This window comes from Abramis brama (assembly GCF_963993115.1).
Source record: "Abramis brama genome assembly, chromosome: 11".
Classification (NCBI taxonomy): Eukaryota; Metazoa; Chordata; class Actinopteri; order Cypriniformes; family Leuciscidae; genus Abramis; species Abramis brama.
In genome coordinates this window covers 28,027,644-28,052,642 of record NC_139973.1, presented here as the reverse complement: position 1 = coordinate 28,052,642, position 24,999 = coordinate 28,027,644, and the positions used below count along the sequence as shown (strand labels likewise).

The 24,999-nt window shown below is 38.5% G+C and overlaps 2 protein-coding genes across 6 annotated transcripts; both read left to right on the top strand.

The window, feature by feature from the left end:
• The first annotated feature begins 371 nt into the window (after nucleotides 1-371).
• thumpd3 (THUMP domain containing 3) lies at nucleotides 372-9,854 on the top strand. 2 transcript variants are annotated; one of them, XM_084129866.1, is made up of 10 exons: nucleotides 372-570; nucleotides 682-861; nucleotides 3,168-3,245; nucleotides 4,572-5,030; nucleotides 5,351-5,481; nucleotides 8,302-8,371; nucleotides 8,482-8,600; nucleotides 8,818-8,922; nucleotides 9,066-9,189; nucleotides 9,453-9,854. In XM_084129866.1, exons 2-10 carry the CDS (start codon nucleotides 700-702, stop codon nucleotides 9,639-9,641), a joined length of 1,437 nt encoding a protein of 478 aa, XP_083985992.1. In that variant the 5' UTR covers nucleotides 372-570; nucleotides 682-699; the 3' UTR covers nucleotides 9,642-9,854. The 2 variants fall into 2 exon arrangements, with proteins under 2 accessions (XP_083985992.1, XP_083985991.1); XM_084129865.1 differs by having other exon boundaries at nucleotides 372-861.
• Nucleotides 9,855-10,750: 896 nt separating this feature from the next.
• LOC311092753 (zinc finger protein ZXDC) lies at nucleotides 10,751-24,910 on the top strand. 4 transcript variants are annotated; one of them, XM_084129706.1, is made up of 9 exons: nucleotides 10,751-12,658; nucleotides 12,766-12,918; nucleotides 12,998-13,076; nucleotides 14,367-14,497; nucleotides 16,866-17,015; nucleotides 21,289-22,154; nucleotides 23,012-23,266; nucleotides 23,341-23,442; nucleotides 24,191-24,910. In XM_084129706.1, exons 1-9 carry the CDS (start codon nucleotides 10,768-10,770, stop codon nucleotides 24,275-24,277), a joined length of 3,714 nt encoding a protein of 1,237 aa, XP_083985832.1. In that variant the 5' UTR covers nucleotides 10,751-10,767; the 3' UTR covers nucleotides 24,278-24,910. The 4 variants fall into 4 exon arrangements, with proteins under 4 accessions (XP_083985832.1, XP_083985829.1, XP_083985831.1 ...); XM_084129703.1 differs by having other exon boundaries at nucleotides 10,753-12,658; nucleotides 21,289-22,166; XM_084129705.1 differs by having other exon boundaries at nucleotides 10,764-12,658; nucleotides 16,845-17,015.
• Nucleotides 24,911-24,999: the final 89 nt, after the last annotated feature.

Here is a 24,999-nt window from a genome sequence, read left to right as displayed (position 1 = left end):
TCGATGGGGTTATAGGTCAATCAGCATAAGTTATCTTACCCACTAAATTAAGTTGAACACATTTCCATCATGGATTGCTTGAGGGTAAAGCTTGGAAAATGTTTAATGAAACGCCATACTCTCCACCACTCCATATTGATTTACACTCCTGATGTAGCATGCCATTTGTATTTGATCTTGTAATATATATTGTAGGCTGCCTACTGTATTGATTGTGAAAGTGAAATATCAAACAAATGTGATATTTTTTTTGTGTTTCAGTTTATGCAACCCAGTTATAAGTAAATGTGATTTATAATTAGATTTTTTTAAACGCCTGGAGAAGAAGGTCGATGTTAGCACTAGGTGGCGGTAATGCGCTATTTCAGTTTGCGATCCGCTATTTAGCAATACAAGAAGAGAGAAGAGATAACTTTTCATGCTTGTTTCTTTCCGGGATTTATGTATATTGTCAGTGTACTGTTACTGTAGAGATCTGTTCTCTTGAACGAACGACTTAAGTTATAAAAATGCTTCGGCCTTCAAATGCTCACATTGTTTACTAGCTGAAAGTCTCGAATTTGTTAAACGGTTTGTAAACACTGAAGGCGGTGTCTAAAGTTCTCGAGGCTTAAATCATATAATCAGGAAAATTGTACAAGACGTGTCAGTTGCATTTGCATTAATTATCCTCTATTGCAGTAAACCCGGGGTCTGATAATGCAGGAGTTTGATCAGACTGTGACGATCGGAGCGACTGTTCCGACAGGATTCGAGCTCACTGCGGCGGAGGAGGTTCAGGAAAAGCTCGATGCCACTGCTAGAGTCAGCAAAAACAGAGGAAGGATTTATTTTGATATAACAACAGATAAACTTGCTAAGGTCAGTTGTCCTCTCGTTTGATTCACATAACTTTTTGTAACGACAACGATTCTCTGAGATCAGAAAGTGTTATTTGCATAGGCTATTATTAACATAGTGGCATGGCATCTTGCGTACAGAAGAGAAGCCATCGGCACATCCGGTTTTCAGTAACATGTGCCATTAAAAGTTGTGACATGCCACATAGTGCTGTGTAGTGAATGACACAGCTGTTTTTTTTCAGCAAGCACGTACATAAATATTTCAATTAAAACTATTATTTGTTTTTTTTTAATAACCGACCCCACCCGATTTACATTATATAAAAAATATATTTTTTAAAGATTTACAAGTCATAAATCCAACCAACCAGCTATGAGGGAAATCACAACATTACAAACTTGAATTTGAAGAAGAAGAAAAGAAAAAGAAAAAAATAGACAAAGGAACAAGAAGTAGCCTACTTAACGAATTTATATATTTTTCGAATGAATGAACTACAATTCTATACAACATTGCAAGCAACATAATCAAATTTAAATATGATGTAAAACGTTTTTATTATAACTATAGAAACATTGTAGTTTAAGTTTATTGCAAATTATCAAAAAGTTCTTTGATGCACGATGCGTGTGTCTTCTGCCTGGGCTGTGTCCATGTGGAGGCCGTGCTGGATAGGCCTGACTGTTCTTTCTGCAAGGAAATGACAGTCAGGACCCTCCGTGTCAGGATTTACATTGTCCTGAACAGTGCACCGTCGTTGAGCCGCGAAAGGAGAGGGCGAGGCAGCCATGTGCAATAGTTTACCCATCAGATGATCGCACGCTGACGCAGCTCCAGCGTGCTCATCGTTCAGGATCGCCTGTGTCTTATTCTGAGAGTTCTGATCAAGCCCGCAACCTGGTCTCTATTGGTGCCACAGGTGAGGCGACCTCAACGATGAAGGGCACTGGATCGTATCTCCTCTCCTCTCCTCTGTCGACGGGACTGACCGCTTGGGATGCACCAAACCGCCTCTCGTCGAGGAGGCCATTACGGGCCACCTGTGCCCGGCTGCAAGTGAGAAGTTGATGTCATCACTCCCCTCAAAACCGTGCCTGCTATAGCTCACATTGCAGCATCTGCCATCCATACCATGGCTGTGCTTCAAGTCTTCCAAGTGAAGATGCTGCATTTGGCTGCAGATCTGGTGCTCCGAGTGACGAAGAAGACCGCCCAGGGCATTGGTCATAGCATGGGCAGTCTCATGGTCTTTCAGCGTCACTTGTGGCTCACTCTGATGGACATGAGGGACTCCGAGAAGGCACAGCTACTGGACGATGTACCCATAAGCCCCCACGGCCTCTTTGGCGATGCTGTGGGTTCTTTTTTGGAGAAGTTCCTTGTGGCCCAGAAGCAGTCAAAAGTATTGAGCCATTCCCTGCCTAAATGGGCTGCAGCCCCTCCAGCGCGCTCTAGATCCTTCTCCGCTCAGCACTTGTTTGAGCATCAGATAGATCACCAGCTGCATCTTACTCGGGCTCGAGGAAGTACCCCGAACCAGCTGTGCAAATCCAGGCAATCCAGTGCAAGCCTGCACCTGAAACCCAGCCTTGTTCCTGATCGGAGTGGTCTGAGGAGGAAACTGTGGACGACGATCCACCACGGTTCACCTTGCTGTATTGCACCCATCTGTTCCCTTGCAGGCTGCTGGTGACAGTGGGGAAAGTTTGAATGTTTTGATGCCAATAAAGTTTGCAATAAAAATAAAACCAAATGTGTCTCAACAGCAGGACAACTTTCCTCCTCACTCTCACTCGCACACTATAAGCAGGTCCCTGCTCCCGAGCGGCATCCTGCGGCGCGTAAGCCATGTGTGCTCCCTCACTCTCAACACAAGTGTTCCCCTGGCACACAATGGTGGTCTAACATGTGCAGAGGCTGTCAATATCACCCCTCTAATAGGTGGCGACGCCCTGTCATTAGGCAGCGGGGTGACCCAGGTGCATCACAGAACGTCGGAGTAGGTTGTAAACACGTTCACAAGCGGTTATACGCTTCAGTCTGCACGCAGACCACCCCGCTTCAGCAGTGTGATGGTGTCGGAAAGCCATAAACATCAGATTCTAGATTATCTTGTATTTGCATCCTTTTTTTATTTTAAAAGCCTCAGATCATTTTTGTTGTAACTGCATTGAAATCAGTGACCATTACAATTCTTTAACATTTCTTTTTTTGTGTTTCGTGAAAAAAGTTATATTGGTTTGAAACGACATGATAGTGAGTAAAGCAGCACTGTCTATTTACCTTCAAATTGTCATGTGATTTTCATTTATTTATTTCTAAAGGTACATCACCTGAAGTCTTTAGACAATCTGTTTGTTGTGGTAAAAGAATATGACAACTACCAATTCAAAGACACAAAGGTATGTGCAATATTTTACTAGTTGTAGTTATTGACAGTTGTTGAGTACCGAATGAGTACCAAAGTTTATATACTACCTCGCACACATGTGCAGGTGTTATTTGTTTAGTTAATGATAGTTTCATTAATAAAATAATGCTTTAAAACAAGGGTGTTAAACTCATGTTAAGTCATGTTATTTATGAAATCTTGGTGTACTAATAGAGAGAATGTGATTAATTCCTCTGGCACCAATAAAAACTAGAATAAATGTTATGATGATTGATATAAAACACATGGAATGTACTAATTTCATTCATGAAGGCTGAAAATGAAAAACGCCTTATATTCAGGTGTGCATAATTATTAGGCACGTTTTCTTTTACAGATAAAATAAGCCAAAAAATAAATTTAACTCAGACTGAAAAGTAAAAAATTATTAAATGCCTATGAGAAGGATTCAATACTAATGCAATACTAGAAATTGCAGTTAAGGCATGAGCATTGGACAGTGAAATGCTCATTGGGTCAGCAGGGTCAGACAAAAACAGGTGGAGAAGAAAAGACACGTTAACTGCAAAAGAATTAAGAATGAAGGTGAAGAATTAGTCAAGTCATCTTCATTTATATAGCGCTTTTAACAATGTAGATTGTTTCAAAGCAGCTTTACAGAGATAAGCGTATAATTTAAGGTAATAGAGAATGTTTTGGCTTTATAGCGGTTCTTTAATAAAGTTATTTTCCAGCCAAAGTTAATTTTGATTGATTCGCTTCCGTCGCAACGATCATTTGTTACTAAATTAGGGGCCGCTAAATTAAGTGTGAAATCATCAGGAACCCTTTAGTCTCCAGCGCCACCATTTTCCAGAACTGCAACCTACTTGGAGTCTCAGGATCTCAGAGACTCAGGTTGACATTTCAGTCTGAGTTAAATCTCTTTTTGGCTTATTTTATCTGCAAAAGAAAACGTGCCTAATAATTATGCACACCTGAATATAAGGCGTTCATTTCCAGCCTTCATGAACAATTATAAATCACTTATAAATGATTAAATACAAAATGAATAGTAGTTATTAAGATTAGTGTGGTTTGGAATTGGTCAAATGTGCCTGAAAAAAAAAAAGATCAGAAAATCAACATGCCTAATAATTCTGCACGCAGTGTACATGCAACTAAGCCTAAACCAAACCTAAATCCTAACACTAACTCTATAGTAAGTGCATGTAGTTAATTAATATTACTCAGTAGTTACTTGTATAATTACATTGTAACAAGGACACCTTAAAATAAAGTGTAATCTATAATTTTAGAACCGGAAGGCATTTATTGTTTAATGTTGGTTTAACAGGAGGAAGTGGAATTAGATTGGCTAGAGCTGGCCGCCAAGCTGCCTTGGACCAATGCTCTAGAAGTGTGGAAGTTGAACAATTCTATAAGAAAGAGGAAAGGACGTCGGAAAAGAGCTAACCCTACAAAATCAGATCAGTGCGGCAATGTTAGCACCTTATGTACTGATACTGTCCTGTCAGATCCTGAAGAGCTCTGGGTAGATCTTCAGGCTCTAGAGGTGAAGGTCTCTGGTCACCAAAGAGATGTTTCTCCTCAGCCAGAAAATGACTCTGAGGAAGACAAACTCTCTGAAATCCAGGATCAGGAGTCAGGGGTAATGCCTCTTAAGTTTCGAGTGACATGCAACAGAGCCGGAGACAAACACTGCTTCACCTCAAATGATGCAGCGCGAGACTTTGGAGGAGCTGTGCAGGAGTTCTTTCAGTGGAAAGCAGATATGACTAAATTTGATGTTGAGGTAAGGTTCAGAAATTCTAACACAAAATGTTGACCTCCTTTTTTTTCTTTTTTTTTTCTATATCATCCATTCTAATCCTCATATGTGTACATTATATTTATCAAAAGTGCTTTCTTTGTGAAAGAAAAGAAAGTGCTTCTGAGTGCACATTTTAGTTTAATTTAATTAGTGTAAAGTTGTTCTTCTGTAGAAAAGAAGAATAGGAGCCTAAACCATATCCAATGTGGTGTTGTGTAAAGTAGTAATGACAATAAAATGTATTCAGTAAAACAAAGAGAGCAATTGTAACAAACATTGCATGTGTTTCTCTCTATTTACAGGTGCTGTTGAATATCCACAATAATGAAGTTGTTATTGGCATTGCTCTCACAGTGGAAAGTCTACATAGGAGAAACATCACTCACTTTGGCCCCACCACTCTACGGTCTACACTGGCTTATGGCATGCTTAGGTAAGCAGCATTCTTGTAAACCATCGCTTCCAATCATTATGGTAGGATGGTCACAATAGGGTGTGTTCACACTTAGCATGTTTGGTTTGATTAAAACGGACTCTGGTGCGATTCCTCTGTTAGTGCGGTTCATTTGAAAAAGTGTGAACGCTGCCACCTGAACCCTGATGCGCACCAAACAAGCGGACGGAGAACGCTGAAAAGATGGGTCTCGAAGCGCTTCCAAACTGGTGCGATTTGACTGAAATATGAATTCAACACAGACCAAAGACATCTAAAAAAAAAAGCAAAAACAGGTATGATTGTGACTGAGGGCCGTGAGAGAGCGGCGCGAGGCCGTTGGCGTAGGGCTGTAGTCAAGACCACCTTTGTCGAGTCCAAGACAAGTCCAAGACCAGGACTAGTCGAGTCCAAGTCAAGACCGAGTCCAAAGAGGTTCGAGTCCGAGTCCAGGACAGGAAAAAAAAAGTCTGCTAAAAAATATAGGCTAGCCTATAGAAATTAAATCATTATGTAATAATGAAATAATGAATAATTTTAATTTTATTTAAAATAATTGACTAATTCAAAGAACATCAACAAAAAAATAATTATATAGCCTAGGCCTAACACATTCGTTTCGACTGTCTGATCAGCCTTACATTCTGTTCCTGTCAATCATACATGCGATGTCAACCAATTAAACTGCATGAGGGAAGACCGAGACAACTCACAGACACACACACACAAGAGATGCGGATAAACCGCGGATCGGGCGGATGACGTGACGAAAAATATTTTAATTAAATTCGGGCGGGTGGCGGCTGAAGCAATCAAATGAAAAAAGTTTGCCACTAAGCAAACCTGCAAGTTATGAGCTGGGTTATTTTGTTTCGATGTTAGCTATATTTTAAAACAGCCAGTCATTGCGCCTACCACTCATGGAATAGGCAAAGAAAGAAAGGTAAGAAAAAAAGTCGGAAAACTTTGCCCATTAATTAGATGTGCAAGGCAAGCAGGCTAGTTTTCGGGGTGTTATGGACAATTAAAAATGTGAATATTCACGTTGCACTAGCGGGGGACTTTCAGCGAGTTTATTTAAACATTTATTTTTTAAAGAGCTGTTTGTGAGTCAAAAGAGCCAGCTCTTTCAGTGAGCTGAGTGAAACGAGCTGGCTCACGAAAAAGAGCCGAAATACTTATTAGGTGGCCAGTGTTTCACTTTCCCTCCAATAATATATTGTTTTAATATCGCGGCGACGTATGTGTGATTACTGGGAACATAATAAAGAAACCTGGACTCGGTCGAGACCAAAAGCCATATTTGGCAAGACCAGTGGCCGAGACCGAGACAAGTCCGAGTCCGAATACCAGCGAGTCCGAGACAAGTCTGAGACCATAGAAAAGCGGTCTCGAGTCCGGACTCGAGTCCAAGACCGGACTCGAGTACTACAGCCCTACGTTGGCGTGATTAAAGATGAGCAACACCTGCGCAACGCACCAGTCTCGTATCTCTCACGGCCCTCGGCCTCGTCCTGCTCGCCACAATGATGTCACAAGATGCAACCCTAAAAAGGACGGAATCCTCAAGCATACCTGTTTTTTCACATCATAGGAGCTATGTTGCCCATTACAGTTCGGTACAGGTGTCCGAACCACCGTCTTCTTGCAGCAGATCTTTGTTTGTGTGCAACGGAGGAATTCCTGCCACTGTTTTGACTCATTTACACATTTTTAAAGCTCTTTGCGAGTTCTCAGCTGGTAAAAATACCATCATATGTATGCATATACAACGAGCGCATTTAGTTTTGGATTTTCCGTCACAAAATATATGCCATAAAAGCCGAAAACTTTATAGACAAATTATATTAATCAGTGTGCAGGAAGGGCTGCCGCTTTTGCATAGTTTGTGCTTGCTGTTTAATAATTATTTGAAATTTAGCAAACTGGCAGTAAGATGAAAAGATTTATCTTGAACTCTGAAAACTATGTATAAACTATAATTAAACAATTTAATAAGCAATTAAAAAGGAATTTATACTATTACGCTTTACCTACATTGGACCAGCAGTTTGGAAAATGGATGGATGGGTGATTCAGCTGTGGGCGCAATCTTCTGGTCAGAAGTGGGAATTCATTTGGCGCGCAACTCACAGTGCATTATGGGTATTCTTTAGCTAGCCGTTGAGCGTACATCAGTTGTACGCTCGTTATTGCGGTGCATTGTGGGATTGAATGAGTGAACTCAACAATGTCCAACATGGTTTCGGAAACCAGTACAAATGGCTGTCCTCTCAAATAGTGCCCTATTTTAAGGGTATAGGGGACGTTTTCATACAGCCTAGGTCAACTAAGGAAGACAGGAAATAAACACAGGAACTGGGAACACATAAAACTAAACCAAAACAGAACATAAACCTGACATAAGCGAACCAGGACTAAATGTATCATTTTCTTTTTTTTGTCCGAACCAAGAGAATTAAACTACTTAGTGTGAAGACCGATTTAATAATCTAAAGAACTTTTTTCTACTATAATAAAAGAACCATTGGTGCAATGGAAAGGTTACATGGATGTTAAAGTCTGCATGAAATGGAAGTTGTGAAGTCTTTACTCCCCTGTTGTGACATATATGTGAAACAGCTTCTCAAACAAGAAAAAATGTAGGGAAGTTTTGATTTTGTCCATGGGGAGTTAATTGGACCGTTTAAATGTTTGATTTTGTTGTTTGTGCAATGTGTGTTTGAATTGGCTATAGGTTGAAAGAAATGCAGTAAAGAAAAACTAACAAACAATTATGATTGTTACTGATTGTTATACTTTTCTTATTTTACTTTTCAGACTTTGCAAGCCACAGGTTTCAGATGTGATTGTAGATCCCATGTGTGGAACTGGAGCTATACCTTTAGAGGTTTGTTGAATTATGACTAAACTGTTTAATGAATTTGCAGTCAAGTCTTCAGTTATATTTCTGTGTTAGAGTGAATTGTTTTTAAAAACAAATGCTCTTTGTTTTATCAGGGAGCCATGGAATGGCATAATTCATTCTTTTTAGCCGGAGACAACAATGGCATAGCAGTCAGCCGATCGGTCAATAATATCAAGCACATTCTGAAGAGAACAACACATGATGGAGGAAGGTGAGGCTTTTGATAGTGTCCTGCCAACCTTATTTGGAACAGTGTTATTTTAGTATTATTTGTATACTATTGAAGTATTTATTCAAATTTTGAAACTCGTATGAGATCATTCAAATATATAAACAACATAAACACCTTTTTTGTGTGACAACAAATGACTACAAAAATGACTCCCGGTTCAAATGTTCACTGTGTTCACTTCATGTTGTATTTGTAGCTCTTCAGGCTTGCCCTTAGACATAGTTCAGTGGGACTTGTGCAATCTACCCATGAGAAGCAGTTCAGTGGATATCATCATTACCGACATGCCTTTTGGAAAGAGGTACTGACGGACATCTGGAGTTATAGTAGCTATAAGTTTAGAACTATCCCAATTTATCATTGCAATGAATAATACTATTACAGTATAATTATATTATTAAGCGTTTGTGTATTTAAACTGTTTGTGTTGTGTATGCTTTGAAGAATGGGGTCCAAGAAGAAAAACTGGGAATTATATCCTTTATGTCTTCGAGAAATGGCTCGAGTTTGTAAACCGGGTACAGGAAAAGCTGTGCTGCTGACTCAAGATAAAAAGTGTTTCTCAAAGGTGTGGCTACTTTGAGTTCTTCAAAATTATAATTTATAGTTCTTAATGTAGTTAATTAAAAAGCATTTTGGAATTTAGGAATGAAAATGTCATGTGAAATGGAACATTCAGATTTTTTGTTTGTTTGTTTAAATATATTATGAATCTAGCATAGTTCCTTTTCATATTTAATGCAGAATGTTTTAACTAGATTTTTCATGACTGAGTTATCAAAGCAAAGTCCATTTCTCCCCATAATGGCCTACTTTATCTGTCTTTCTTAGGCAATGTTGCAGATGGGGGGACTGTGGCGGAAATCGCACACTGTTTGGGTGAATGTGGGAGGATTGCATGCTGGCGTTTTTGTGCTCAAAAGGACGGCAGTAGTTTTTGGCACCACTTCAGAAGATGTAACAGAGCCTCATACAGCAACAGAACCACAAAAAGAGAATATGGAGCACACAAGTCTGTGAGAAGCCTGGAAGACAATTTCTCAAATCCATTTGCGTTCCTTGTGGGCTTTGTGTGTGTGTGTGTGTGTTAAGTTAAGTTAACATGATCCCAAAGTTTTCTTTTTCTTTTCTTTTTTTCTTAATTAGTTGACCTGAGACATAGTCTTTGGCTGTTCTGATTCCAAGTTAATCTTTGGCTGTTCTGATTCCATGCTAATAAAATGTTCAAATGTTTGTTCATTTCGAGGTGTGATTTATTTCTTTGTGAAAATTGACAATTACTATTTGCAATTACTATTTCCAAATTATTTGTTCACACTGCACTGGACCTACCATCTTTGTCTTCATTTCTTCAACTGCAGTTTTTACCGGTTTACCGGTACCAGAAAAAAAACGGTTTTACAATAATGGTCCATGTACACAGACATCCATTACATCATGTGCATGCTCATTCTTCAGTGAGTAGTCTTATCACTGATTTAAAAAAACAAATACAAAATCTTACTACATTTACACATGATATTTCTGAGTCTAAGTCCAACCAACAGAAACATAAAGATGCTTTATACAGAATAACTTGAAAGCTTTTTTAGAGCAAAATAATAAATTACTCTAAAAAAAAAGAAAAGAAAAAACACCCATCAAATGACAAAAGATAATTTTGTCTTTTTTTAATTAACAACAAAAAGAGTTATACCAATTCACTCTTGCTTAATTGTTTAAATGGAATGCACCTTTATTAATCCAAGCATGGTTGGCTGGGGTAAAGATGAATTAAAATGTAACATAGTAAATGACTCTTAGAGCATCATAAATGCCTCATCCGAATTCAAGAATGACTTACACCCAATGTAACTTGTCTATGGTTTGCACACTTTGTTTTAGCACCCGATTCACTTTATGCAGTTTTGCACTGCTACACTTTAATTAAATTCACCCCATAATTTGTAAAAAGTATAATAGCAGAAACCATGAAGAAAGAAATTACACTTTTTTTGCTCTGTATATTGATATTTCTTTTTGAGAGCATGTCTCGTGCACTTAGAATTTAATCGAATTGAGGATCTTGAAAAATGTGTTGGGTGTGACGTAATTTCCAAACCGGCCTATCAGGATCAATCACTCGTATGTGAAGGGCGGAGCTTTCATGAGCTGCTGCTACAGGGACACCAAGATGGAAATCCAGGGGCTTTCTGACACAAAAAACACTCACTACCAACATGGCGTCCCGCTCCACACAACATTCTCTCAGCAGACAACAGCTTCAGGGATTCATGCGAAAACACGTCTGACTGAAAATGCGATCTCGGATCTCTCGGGACCGCTGGGCATCCAAAGTGACGACAACAATAACCGGGCCAGATCGTCGCCGCTTCGGGTTGCGGAAAATGGCAGCGCTCTGTCTCTGCAAAACAGCCATCATAAGACATATGATATACCGTCCGCAGTTGCAGAGCTCGGTGACGTGAATGCGTCCAGGCAAAAGGTGTTCAATGAATTAGAGCTGCTGCCTTCTGTGTTTGAGAGGGCCGATGAACATGAGGACAACGATCTGCAAATGGCGCTTCCCCTCCTGGATACAGAAAGCTGTGAACAAAGACACACGACAGAGAAACTTCTCAGCAACACCTCTGCCTCTTTAGGCAAGAGCCCAGATGAACTATATGTGGTTTTTAACATAGTGCATAAAGAAGATGACAGCAAGGAACGACAAATGAACTTTCAATACAAAGCAGAAGAAAATGGATCTTCGTCGTCAAAGTCAAAGACTCTCAGTTCCCCTGTAGATTCAGATGGAAACTTCAACAGAACCTCGTCCAGATCGGGACATCTTTCAAGCCACAGTAGCTTAAATACCAGATTTGAGAGGACAGACCAAAATGTTAGACACGAATTCTGTCTTGTGGCAGAGAATAGAGACCCAATATTATCAGAAGACTATGCTGGGAGCAGTCAAACACCAAAGGTCTCTACTGTAGAAATGCTCAGCAATCATTTAGTTGAACATTCAACAGAAGAATTGATGCAGTGTGTGACAAAAAATAATAGCCTTGCATTTGTACCAGAGAACAGGGTTGCACCAGAGATGGCTGAATTAAATATCATGGATTATGCAACTCAAGAGTCCAGTAGTAATGGGGACTATGGTCCTGATGGGACTCCAATACCTGTAAATGAATCATTCTCTGGGACCATCATGATTAACAATCAGAGTATCATTGTGACTATTGAAAATGGAATATTGACCCTAGCCACCCCACCAGAGGGCTACGCTTACAAGGAGGATGGAATGATAAGCTTAAAAGAACATTTGGGAATGAAAGACAATGAAGATCTTGTGCTGCTCAACTATGACGGTGGAAGTAAGTCCATTGGGAAAATCAGCAATGTTTCCCCAAGTGTACAAGATGAGCCTAAAGCCAGATTCACCAGCAGTGACTCGGAATTGGCTCTAGCTGATGACTGTTTGCTATCAGAAATGGGTGTTACTCTGGACTCTTGCCCACCAATTAAGCAAGAGGAAGGAACCATTTGTGCTATAGAAGACAGGAGTAGTATTTACCAAAATTCTAAAATCAAATCAGTTGCTTGTGAAGAACTACAGCCAATAAACCTATTAACTGTATCTGGGTTGACCAAGAAAGGTTCAGTAGTAAAGTATAGATGTCCCCAACCAGGCTGTTCCAGCACCTTTGACACCCGGCAAAATCTCAAAATTCACTTGGTTCTACACACAGAGGACCAGCGTCCCTTCAAGTGCACAGTGGAGGGCTGCGATTGGTCCTTCACAACGTCATACAAACTGAAACGGCACTTGCAGTCTCATGACAAAGTGCGGCCGTATAAATGTGAATGGGAAAACTGTGGTCGGCGTTTCACCACAGTCTACAATCTAAAAGCTCATGTTAGAGCACATGACCAGGAAAATGCATTTATCTGTGAAGTATGCAGTGAGAGGTTTCGCACTGCCACGAGGCTCACTAATCATCAAAGAACACATTTTGAACCCGAGAGACCACATAAGTGTGAGTTCCCAGGTGAGCTGAACTGATATCTTAATATCTCAGACAAAGTTGACAATAGGCAATGGCAATATTGCAGATACTAATACCGACCTGATGGTGGTGTTTCTGTTCCTCCTCAGGATGCGAGAAGACCTTCATCACTTTCAGCGCCCTGTTCTCCCACAACAGAACCCACTTCAGAGAAATGGCTCAGTTCACATGCACCTATCCTGGCTGTGACAAGCGTTATGACAAGGCCTGTCGGCTCAAAATACACCTCCGCAGCCACACTGGTGAAAAAACGCACAGATACTTGGAATAAAGTCATATCACTTGAATTTTTTAACAGTAATCTCTCATTTTTTTCCCCAGGTGAAAGACCTTTTGTTTGTGATTTTGATTCCTGTGGCTGGACCTTCACAAGCATGTCTAAATTACTGAGGCACAAACGGTGAGAATCAGTTTCCAACCTTTATACCCATACATGCATGCACATTTATACTGTATATCCTATTGCTCTACAAGTTTCTGGTAATTGTGAATAATATTGTTATAAGTAACATATCTTTTAGGGATGTACCGAAATGAAAACTGTAATAACTTGTTTTCATGACAGATTTATTCAAACAATAAGTAATCAAGACATCACTAACAGGTTAAATAAAAATATAATGAATATGTAATACAGTGCATATATTTAGCAAAATTCTCTTCTCTAGTGTTTTCTTCTTCTAGCTTACTAATGAGTTTATGGACATTGAATAGCTTTCTTGAGGTAAATGTAACGTTAAGTGACATTGTATAGCCTACAAGCTGTTTATTGACGTCTTTCCCTGGTTGAAACACTGAGCGATCACATGAAACAGGATTCATTTCGGTAAGTTGTAATGTATCTTTCAACATACCTTCTGATGTTCCCCCATGTTTTTTTTCATGCTGTAACTAGTAAAGAGGAGATGAGACGATCAGTTCACGTGCACTTGATCCGTGCTGCCACTTGGAACTGAGGCCATACAGTGATGTCACACTACAAAAGTGCCAAAACAACGTTTATTGTTTCAATTTAATAATAAATTGAAAGAATTTTAAAGTTGAGACTTTGCTTCATATTAAAGTAACAAAGCTTTTTGCGATTATTGGATGGCAGGCGCGCACAAAGTTTTCTTCATGCATCATCAGAAAACAGCTAAAAGACTAAAAGATTTTATATTTAAGAAACCATATCATTACCATATAGAAATTAATTTTGTCAATCCAGAGCTAGTCTCCACACAGTTGACATGTTTGTTGTAGCTTATCCACATTGTGCGCACAAAATATACTTTTAATTAGCGCTTCTCCGATGGCACGTTTTGACTGGGTTCAGTGTCTGTTTCGGCCCTCCAAAACCATTTCAGTCCATCCCTATAATATCTATAAAAGTTTCATCATCATATTTTTAATGGTCTTAAAAATAATCCAAATTAAATCGTTTAATATGCTAAAACTTAAATACCCTTTAATGCACAAGTGTCCACCACATTTTGGATAACATCTCAATACAATTTAGGTAACGTAACACTGAATGGATCTGTCCACTCCAGTTGACTGCATGCAGGTTTAAGATAGAAGTCATACTATTTCAAGTCAATGGAATTTTATAATTTCAAAATATGTATTGTTTAAAAGCAGCATCAACATGTTGTTGAAAGTCAGTCTCAAGATTCCCAGTGATTCATTAGGTGTTGATCTTCATCTGCAGGAAGCACGATGATGACAGACGTTTTGCATGTCCAGAGGAAGGCTGCGGGAAATCCTTTACACGGGCCGAGCACCTGAAGGGCCACAGTATCACACACCTGGGTACCAAGCCATTTGAATGTCCTGTTGAAGGTCAGTATTCAAGATCAATGGCAAAAATACCTCTGTAGGTCTTTTATATTTATATAATTTAATATAGTTAATATCACACGAAGAGTGCCATTTTTTTTCTCCAAATAACTGCATGAGTACAAATGTGATATTGATTTTATACAACAGTTCAATAAACAAGAAGGTGATACTAATTGACTTACATTTTAGACACAATATTGCTTGTTTTTGGTCTATTTCACCAACGAAAATAGTTCCAAACAAAGCCACAGGACAGGTGTGCATCTCTTAGCAACACACAGCGGTGTTTCGTGAACGAATCGTTTGAATGAATGATTCTATGGCTGCACCATTAATCGGAATTACCAGTGTTTATTAGTCTTTAAATGCTCCTGTCGTCTGCTGTGTTCAGACTTAAGTTTTGTTTGACTACATTCAGGAAGTGTACTTAATTGGAGCAGATAAAATAAAAAGGGAGTTCACATATCTGACTGCTTGTATTCATTGACGAAAATGTAGCCTTGTGCAGTAATATTGCAATGCATCATGAAATGATAATCGTAGTCGAATTGAATTGAATTGAATTGAATCGAGAGACCAGTGACCATTCACACCCCTAATATATATATATATATATATATAACAAAAAAGTAGGCCAGGACATGATTTCATCTATTGGGAATTGATTGGATCATTGTCATTTCCTAATGCATGTAGTCCCGCCCCTGCGCAAGTAAACACATTATCAGAGAAGAATTGTCATCGCAAGAGGGAGGGGGAAGTTACTTTGTTTAAAGATTAAAAGGGCACATGAATTAAAAAAATAAATAATCATGTTTAATAAATACAGCAATATTCCATAAATAGGAACAATCAATTTTGTTTTTATGGTCACTTTAACAGCTACAGGCCTCAAACAGTACAGGGCTCGAATAGCATTCGTTAATCAGCAGCAGTTGATTTTGTATTGTACGTTTTTTAGTCATGGATATTTTTTAGATTTTCCATAATTTTCCATGTGAAATGTCTGACACTTTTCTTTTAATACTACTATTTCAGATTTAAAGGTACAATATGTAAGATTTTTGCATTAAAATATCCCAAAATCTCAAGGCCAGTGTTATATATTTTGTCAAGTTGATTACTTACAATATCCCAAATGTTTCCAACTATTTTTAAATCGTGAGAAAAGTGCGATATTTGTTTTTTTTTTTTTTTTTGTTTTTTACCAAGGAAACGGGTGTTAGAGCAGGGGTGAGCTGGGAGTCGCCAGTCAATTGCGTCATATCCGCGTTACCCTCGGTTTCCGCTCGTACTGCGTGGAGTCCTGGACAAATGCGGAAGTTGTAGTTGTAGTGTCTATCAAGCAACAAACGTTAGCTTGTTTCGTGCTGTCGTTATGGAACACAATTATTCTTTACCGATTGCAGCTGGTTCTGTCGACAAAGCATGCTTAATTTTATATTTTCCAAATGTAGCATTCGGTAATAGTTATGTTTATGTAAGGAAAGTATTATTGCTTTAGGTTTGTGTTTAGTTTATTGACATTGTTTATCACGTCTGGTGTTTATGGCCATGTAAATAAATATAGCATGTGTTATACATAAAGATTAATCAGTATTTTGGCAAATGATGTGGGTATGTTCGAATGTACTTTTACAACAATTGTTTAGAACACGTAAAACTGCGCAGCATTATCACAACAATGAATTCGACAAATACAGTAACATCTATGATAACCAATTTAGTATTAAACCTTACTTTTCTTGCTGTTAATTCATTTTAATAAAATAAAAGTGTGATAAGGTTCAAGAGTCAGGAAGGAAGAAGACAGGGGTCGGCGTGACTGGGATTCGTACTTTATTAAAATAAAACAAACAAAAGTCGCGCACAACGCGCATTCACCGTGGCAACCGCGACGGCACAAAACAGTTCAAAAATGAGAGCTCGGATCCACCGGTTTTCTTTCTCTGCATCCAATTTACCCAATAATACTGCAATAAGACACAGGTGTTTGTCATTTGCACTTGACCTACTTGCGTCCCGCTCATCTCGTTTCTTTCTCTCCCGTTACAGACCGCGCTGAACCACGCCCCCCTCGCCACAAAAAGAATGTCATTAAACGCAACATTTATAAAAATAGAACTTAACCTCATCCATGAACATGATTTTTCGATTCCCGTCTGACTGATTTACATCCACGGTGGAGTTGAAAACAACAGTTCCCATCATTCCACGCTCCTTCACATAGTCATCAAGCTACGCCATTGGTGGTGTTGTTTGGAATGTAGCGCCCTCTAGCAGCAGAAAATGTTGCATATTGTACCTTTAATTTTGTAATTGTTATTATTTGTATTTAAATGTGCAGGTTGTAATGCAAAGTTTTCAGCTCGCAGTAGTCTCTACATCCATTCTAAGAAGCACAAGCAGGATGGAGTCAGTCTGAGGAGTCGCTGTCCTGTTGCTGGTTGCACCAAACACTTCTCATCATGCAGCAGCCTCAAGACACACATGCTTAAACACCACAACCTCAGCCCAGGTACACCGACACTCACACGCAACTTCAGGGTTATGACTTTATAAAACAACATTTAATAACCCAAACAACTAACTCCTTTAACCACTTTAGACACAATGATTGCTGGCAGCACCAGATTTTGTTTACATTCACCTCACACTATTACCATAGGATTCTTATCTAATCTTGACAACTTTGTCAAGGATTTAGGACTCTAAGCTTTATTATTTTACCATTATTTATGATAACTGTTACAGTGACTAATTTTTCTAATTTTTGTAAAAGAAAACATGAAATGCAAAATCAATTGGCAGTTTGATATTTAAATTATTGGTAACCCTTCCTTTTACAGTCCCCTAATTACTAGGTATTTACCTGGTAAATATATGGTAAGTTATAGTTGGTTATTGGTAATTACCACAGGTAACAAGTATGTAAATACAGAGAAACTACAAACTAATTACTAGGTATTTACCGGGTATGGTAAATTATTAATGGTAAATTATAGTATTTTAGTGTGTAATTACTTAAGGTGATTAGTATGCAATTACAGAGAAACTACCAGGGAAAAAAACACCACTGTTAAATATCAACTCAACAAAGTAATGTGTACTTGTTACCTGTTTAGGTTGGTAATAACTCAGATTTAATTGTGTACTTCCTCAGAATGTAGGCAGCCAATTTTTAGAAACACCTCCAGTATTACCCATCAATTCAAGTTAGGTGTGTAGTTATCCTAGGGTTATGTTGGTAACAGTCTATGTTTATTTATTACTATCTTGAAATTAAGATGGTAGTTTCCAATAAATTACTTTGTCTTACATAGTTGTTGTTCATTGCTACACCCATTTATAGAGGGTTTATCAAATAATTTAGCTTACACTTACCTGGTAACTACCCCGCAGGAACAGTTTTCCCTAATGTCATGGCACATCTTAAATACTGGGTATGTTCTTGCAGATGTTTTTACAATTTACTCAGTAAGTAAAGTGCAACTGTACTGTAAAATGAAGCCTTGTTTATTTCCATGGTATTACCGGAATTGTACCATATAACGTGATCATTCCCTTTTCCATAGTCACATTTTTTTTACCTCATATGTCCTGCAACGTTACCAAGGAAAACATGACAATTTACTCAGTAAGTAAAGTGTAACTGTACTGTAAAATGAAGCCTTGTTTATTTCAATGGAATTACTGGGATCTTACCCTATAATCTGATCATTCCCTTTTCCATAGTCAAATTTTTTTACCTCGTATGTCCTGCAACGTTACCAAGGAAAACATGACAATTTACTCAGTAAGTAAAGTGTAACTGTACTGTAAAATGAAGCCTTGTTTATTTCAATGGAATTACTGGGATCTTACCCTATAATCTGATCATTCCCTTTTCCATAGTCAAATTTTTTTACCTCGTATGTCCTGCAACGTTACCAAGGAAAACATGACAATTTACTCAGTAAGTAAAGTGTAACTGTACTGTAAAATGAAGCCTTGTTTATTTCAATGGAATTACTGGGATCTTACCCTATAATCTGATCATTCCCTTTTCCATAGTCACATTTTTTTACCTCGTATGTCCTGCAACGTTACCAAGGAAAACATGACAATTTACTCAGTAAGTAAAGTGCAACTGTACTGTAAAAGGAAGCCTTGTTTATTTCTATTGTATTACCAGACTCTTACCACATCCTTTGCTACTGCTTAAACATTTTTTAAATCACAAACTTTTACCATGTGTGTTCTGCAACTTAACTAAAACATTCCAGCCTGGTCTCATTAATAAGTAGTATTAATACGTAATTTTCAAAGATAGAAAACTACATAGGCTACAATTATGAAGAAAAACAAAAGTACCAAAAGTCGTTCACATGACGATGTGTTGCAATCACAGTCCTCTCTTTTAGTATATAATAGTTTTGAATGAGGTACAGAGCAGAATTTAAGTTATTAATCCATGAAAATGTTAATCCGGCTTCGCTCTGTTTGAAGGCGCGCGGGCTTCTCCATTTCAAATGTAGTTTACCGACTGAAATATGGCATGTTGCAATCTGTGACGAACATGGACGAACAGGTGAGAGCCAATGAGCGTTTGATATCACTGCCGTAAAACATGTCGTAACGCTTCTTGAGGGCGCAATTTTTAAATTTGAATTCATCACGAGCGCGTGATTTGACAGTTAGGGACTGCGCTGCTGTGATAGCCTGTGAAATGGAGATGAAGATCACTCACTGGATAAAGGGCTGAATTTGGACCTCTTTCTTGCAAACGTATGGATTCTAAAGATTTGGATTATATCAAGTATAATAAAATTGATGTATTTTGTGAATTTATGTTGGTGTATTATTGTTCTATTGGAGAAAACGCATTTTGTGTCTCACTGTAAATAAACTAAATATTAAAATGGTTAAACGATTAAATAAGGTATTTTTAAGGTTTAAAGTGTATTCTTGTTTAACTGCATGTAGGCTAATCGTTTTTGTGCTGTTAATTTGTAAACATTTTACATTTTAGTGCTGTAAATACGTCAGTATTATACGTTTCTGTGTGTATAAAACGTAAGTAAATGTACGGTAGAATTACATTTTACGTAAAAATACACACGTATTCTCATGAGATCACGTTGAACATTCTCAGTAAGTAAAGTGCAACTGTACTATAAAAGGAAGCCTTTTTATTTCCATGGAATTACTGGGATTTTAACGTTACCCAATAATCTGTAATAGCTACAGTTAACGTTACATAGCTATTACAGATTATAGGGCAAGATCCCAGTAATTCCATGGAAATAAAAAGGCTTCCTTTTACAGTACAGTTTCACTTTACTTACTGAGTAAATTGTCATGTTTTCCTTGGTAACGTTGCAGGACATACAAGGTAAAAAATTGTGACTATATGGAAAAGGGAATGATCAGATTATAGGGTAAGATCCCAGTAATTCAATGGAAATAAACAAGGCTTAATTTTACAGTACAGTTACACTTTACTTACTAAGTAAATTGTCATGTTTTCCTTGGTAACGTTGCAGGACATACGAGGTAAAAAAAAACGTGACTATGGAAAAGGGAATGATCAGATTATAGGGTAAGATCCCAGTAATTCCATGGAAATAATCAAGGCTTAATTTTACAGTACAGTTGCACTTTACTTACCAAGTAAATTGTCATGTTTTCCTTGGTAACGTTGCAGGACATACGAGGTAAAAAAATGTGACTATGGAAAAGGGAATGATCAGGTTATATGGTACAATTCCGGTAATACCATGGAAATAAACAAGGCTTCATTTTACAGTACAGTTGCACTTTACTTACTGAGTAAATTGTAAAAACATCTGCAAGAACATACTCAGTATTTAAGATGTGCCATGACATTAGGGAAAACTATTCCTGCGGGGTAGTTACCAGGTAAGTGTAAGCTAAATTATTTGATAAACCCTCTATAAATGGGTGTAGCAATGAACAACAACTATGTAAGACAAAGTAATTTATTGGAAACTACCATCTTAATTTCAAGATAGTAATAAATAAACATAGACTGTTACCAACATAACCCTAGGATAACTACAAACCTAACTTGAATTGATGGGTAATACTGGAGGTGTTTCTAAAAATTGGCTGCCTACATTCTGAGGAAGTACACAATTAAATCTGAGTTATTACCAACCTAAACAGGTAACAAGTACACATTACTTTGTTGAGTTGATATTTAACAGTGGTGTTTTTTTCCCTGGTAGTTTCTCTGTAATTGCATACTAATCACCTTAAGTAATTACACACTAAAATACTATAATTTACCATATGCTTACCAGGTAAATACTTAGTAATTAGTTTGTAGTTTCTCTGCATTTACATACTTGTTACCTGTGGTAATTACCAATAACCAACTATAACTTACCATATATTTACCTGGTAAATACCTAGTAATTAGTTTGTAGTTTCTCTGCATTTACATTCTTGTTACCTGTGGTAATTACCAATAACCAACTATAACTTACCATATATTTACCAGGTAAATACCTAGTAATTAGGGGACTGTAAAAGGAAGGGTTACCAAATTGGGTTGATATTTCAGCCACATAAACCGTCAGCATGTTAAATACAGTGATACAGGTTTTTAGTCAATACCACCCAGCACTACTGAAACCAAAATTAGCCAAAGATATGTTTGGTATTCATTGTTTATGGCTGGATAGACCTTAGGCTCATCAAAGTGATATCTTAAAAACCTGAATGTTTAAATTGATTGTGTAACCATAACCTCTGTGTATCAACATAATGTTCCATTCTTCCTGCAGATGTGTTGAGTCAGTTGGATGACACATCAACTTTAACTCCCAGCAGTGAACTGACAAGTATTTCACAGGCTGTTAGTGCCCCCTCGGGACCTGCAGGAGCAGAACTCAGCAGTCTGGACCTATCATCTCTCTTCTCCAGCATTCCTGCATGTCCTGGGACCACTGCTGTCTCTATAGGGAGTGAAAGCAGCTCTGGGACAGGATCCTTCTCCATGGACATGCCTTTGGTTAACGCCGGAATCCTCACAATAGATCCGGCATCAGTCGGATCGGCTCTTAGCGGGGCAAAAACTGTGGATCCTCTCATTTTAGCAGCTGGGCAAGGTATGGGCGTCCATGTATTGGAGACGGGATTGGGTGCTGGAGGAGGTGGAGGGGTTTTGCCCCATGCCACATTGCATTTGGATGATGTGCAAACAGTCAACCCAGAAGAGCTGGGAACACTAACTGCTCTAGCAATTCAGAGTACTGCATCTTCAGAACAACTCCACCCTCTGAATTCCTGCAATCCTTTGACTGTAGAATCCCCATCTACTCTCACGCCATCACTCTCTTCATCGCTCACTCCGTCTCTTTCGTCACTGGCTTCAGCTCTTCCTTCAGCACTCAGTTCATCTCTTGTTCCTTCTCTCTCCTCCTCCATGGCTCTCGCGGCAACTCCTGTAGCGGAGTTACTTTGTCCACAGGCCAAGGCTGACCTGGCAGGCAGTGAGACAGTCGGTGGGCCCTTGTTAAGCAAAGTGGAGGTCATGGCTCAGTCAGATGGCAGTAAGGGGATGTGTCAGTTTGTGTTCCCCAGCCACAGTGGATCCTACAGTGGGCAGAAAACAACAGAATTGCCCTCGGTCACCCCCTGCCCTGTTATGGTTAGTTGGAAAGTGAGAGCACATGTTAATCTTGAAATTTCTGAAATTGTTAGCCATAAAATAGAATTTAAGCTTCCTTTAGGGGCTTTCGCACCGGAGGAACCTTTTCACACCGCAGGAACTAGGAACGGTTTTAGTTCTAGGAACTCCTTTTGGAGGAACTAATTTAGATCCTACTTAAGAGTAGGGTCTAAACCAGCACTATAGGAACTACCAGTGACGGTAGTGACGCGGATTGGCCGGACGCTCGCGAAACACCGGCACCCGCCATTTAAAAAAGAAAAAGCTGTGTAAACTCACAGATTATAGCCTGGAAAACAGTGATAGATGGACCTCTTAACCCTCACGCTAAGGGGAAAATCCAACGCAACTTTGAGGGGACCAAGCCAAACATGATTATGTATTTCTGCTCAGCTAGCAACACTAGACATCAACCACACTGCATACGCTAATACCTTTTCATATACTGTCTACTTTCTATGTATAACAGTTCTATCTAACAACATATTAGACAGGACTGTTAGACAGATCGTAAACTAATGAACGGAGAATGCGAGCACTGTGAGCTCAGGCTCTGGCGTTCTCAGTGCCGGCAAAATAAAGGGTGCCATCAAAATAAGTCACAACAACACAACGCTTACGTCACTTCAGAGTTCCTACTGGTGGTGCGAATGTAACCAGGAAAATGTTGCTAGGGGAACCATTTGTTCTCGAGGAACCACCCTGGTGGCTAGTTCCTAGAACTAAGTTCCTAGAATTACATGGTGCGAAAGCCTCTTTTATTTTAAGTTTTGTCTGTCATTAAGCAAGTTAACTCAAATGTCTGACTGTACAGTGTTCTTTTGTTCTGCCATTAGGAAAGCAGTGGATCAGCACGCACAGACTACAGGGCCATTCAGCTCGCCAAGAGGAGGAAACAGAAAGGCCCAGGCTCTTCCACATGTGCCTCAGAGAACGGACAAAGAAAGACTAAAGGATCAAAGGGCACCAGCTCTGCTCTGTCGACTAACTCAAGCGCTCATTTTGGAGAAGGAGCTGCTACAGGAAATGGTGAGCTACCCATCCGGGATCCGGTGACAGGCGCACAGTTTGTGCAGATTCAGCTGCTGCAGGTGAGATCATGGGAAAGAATTTGGAAGCATTCTCACTTCAGTTCAGTACATTGATTTGAGTGTATTTGTTATAGGATGACCCTGCTGCTGATGGAGACTTGGCTTTCCAGTTGAGTTCACAGACCTCATGTTCGCACTCTCAGCTCACTGTGGATCTGCCTGTCAACATCCTACAGGTTCATACAACTATTAAGCCTCATATTCATTGCATCATTTGTATTCTCTTTTTTATTTGTAGTAGAGTGTAGTTGTAGTTTTTTATTTAAAGATTTATTTTCAACATTATTTGCCTTCAGATAAGACAGTAATTTGAAGTGGGAGGAAAAAAAACTGTTCCAACTGCTAATTGCCTACTAGTTTATGAATGACATTAGCGGATGTCATTCCATGTCATTGACATTGCTGTTTCCTTGCTGCTAAAAATAAACCTTGTGTAGGGCAAAGATTGTTTATGTATGCCAATGGTGCATGAAATGCATATCAGAGATGAACAAGAAACACCACATGCTCCGTGCATGTTGCTAAAAGTCACCGGCTCTCATTAGCCATGTTCCCATCAATCTATTTTTTTTTTTTTGTGAATTTTGGGATATTGCATAAAAACAATGCTGCATGGAAACACCAAAGTGCACACAAAAAACTGGTGCTCAATTGAGTCTGATTTTTTTTTTTATCTGATAAGAAGACATGCGCATAAACTACAATGAAAACACATTTATAACCATGATGACGAAGCAACAAAAAAAACTGATTTGTGACAACTTTTCACAAAGTCTTGTGGGTTTATTTAGGATCAGTTCAGATAAAAAAACAAAACAATGATTTCATTCCATTACGTGATTGTGTGCCATAAAATGACCCTGTTGTGTGTTGCAATTTGGAAATTCTGGACATACAAACTGATCTAAATATTCTCATTTGTAGGAACCCACAGTCATGGCCGAAGATGAAAATGGATCTGATAACTCCCAGTTCACTGGTAGCACCATCAACCTACAAGATTTGGAGTGATAGTAGAAACAGGAGGTGCTACTCAAGCACCATATGACGGGCCGTCTCTCTCTTTCTTAGATGATCTTGTACATTTTCTCAGTGCCTCTATTGGTTTTATCATTGTGTAGTTTAATAAGCAAATCCCTTCCTTCATGTTTAAAACAGGATATCAGAATAGTATTGTGCTCCATACAAAAAGCTAATTTGACCAAAAACAAAGCACATTTAGTTTTTTTAATTTTGATCATGTGACTTGATAAATGCTTGTTTTTTTTCCAATATTTAGTTTTTAGATCTGGTGACTTGTGAGCACACACAAGACACATGGCAGTGAACATCATTGATCCGTCTCTTAACCAGAATAAATACTATTGGTCTATGAAATCTTTTACTGTTTATGTAATTAATCAAGTCAGTCTAATTTGACCTTAACTTATTTGCCTGGTTGACCATTATGGAACAAAGTTGTTTTGATGCATATTTTTGTATGGCTTTGTAAAGTTCAGATACACGTATGTTCCATGTTTGTAAAAACAAAACAAAAACAAACAAAAAAATCTACTTTTTATAAAATGATGCAATTGAAATGTATTTATTAGCTATGGTTTACTTCAAAACAGGTTAATAAAATTTTACATTTAAATAAACATTTTCACTAGTTTGTGTCTGTAAATATTTGTCAATTTCATATTCTTTGTTCTCAAAAGCTTTTTACATGTTTATGATTCATACATTTATAT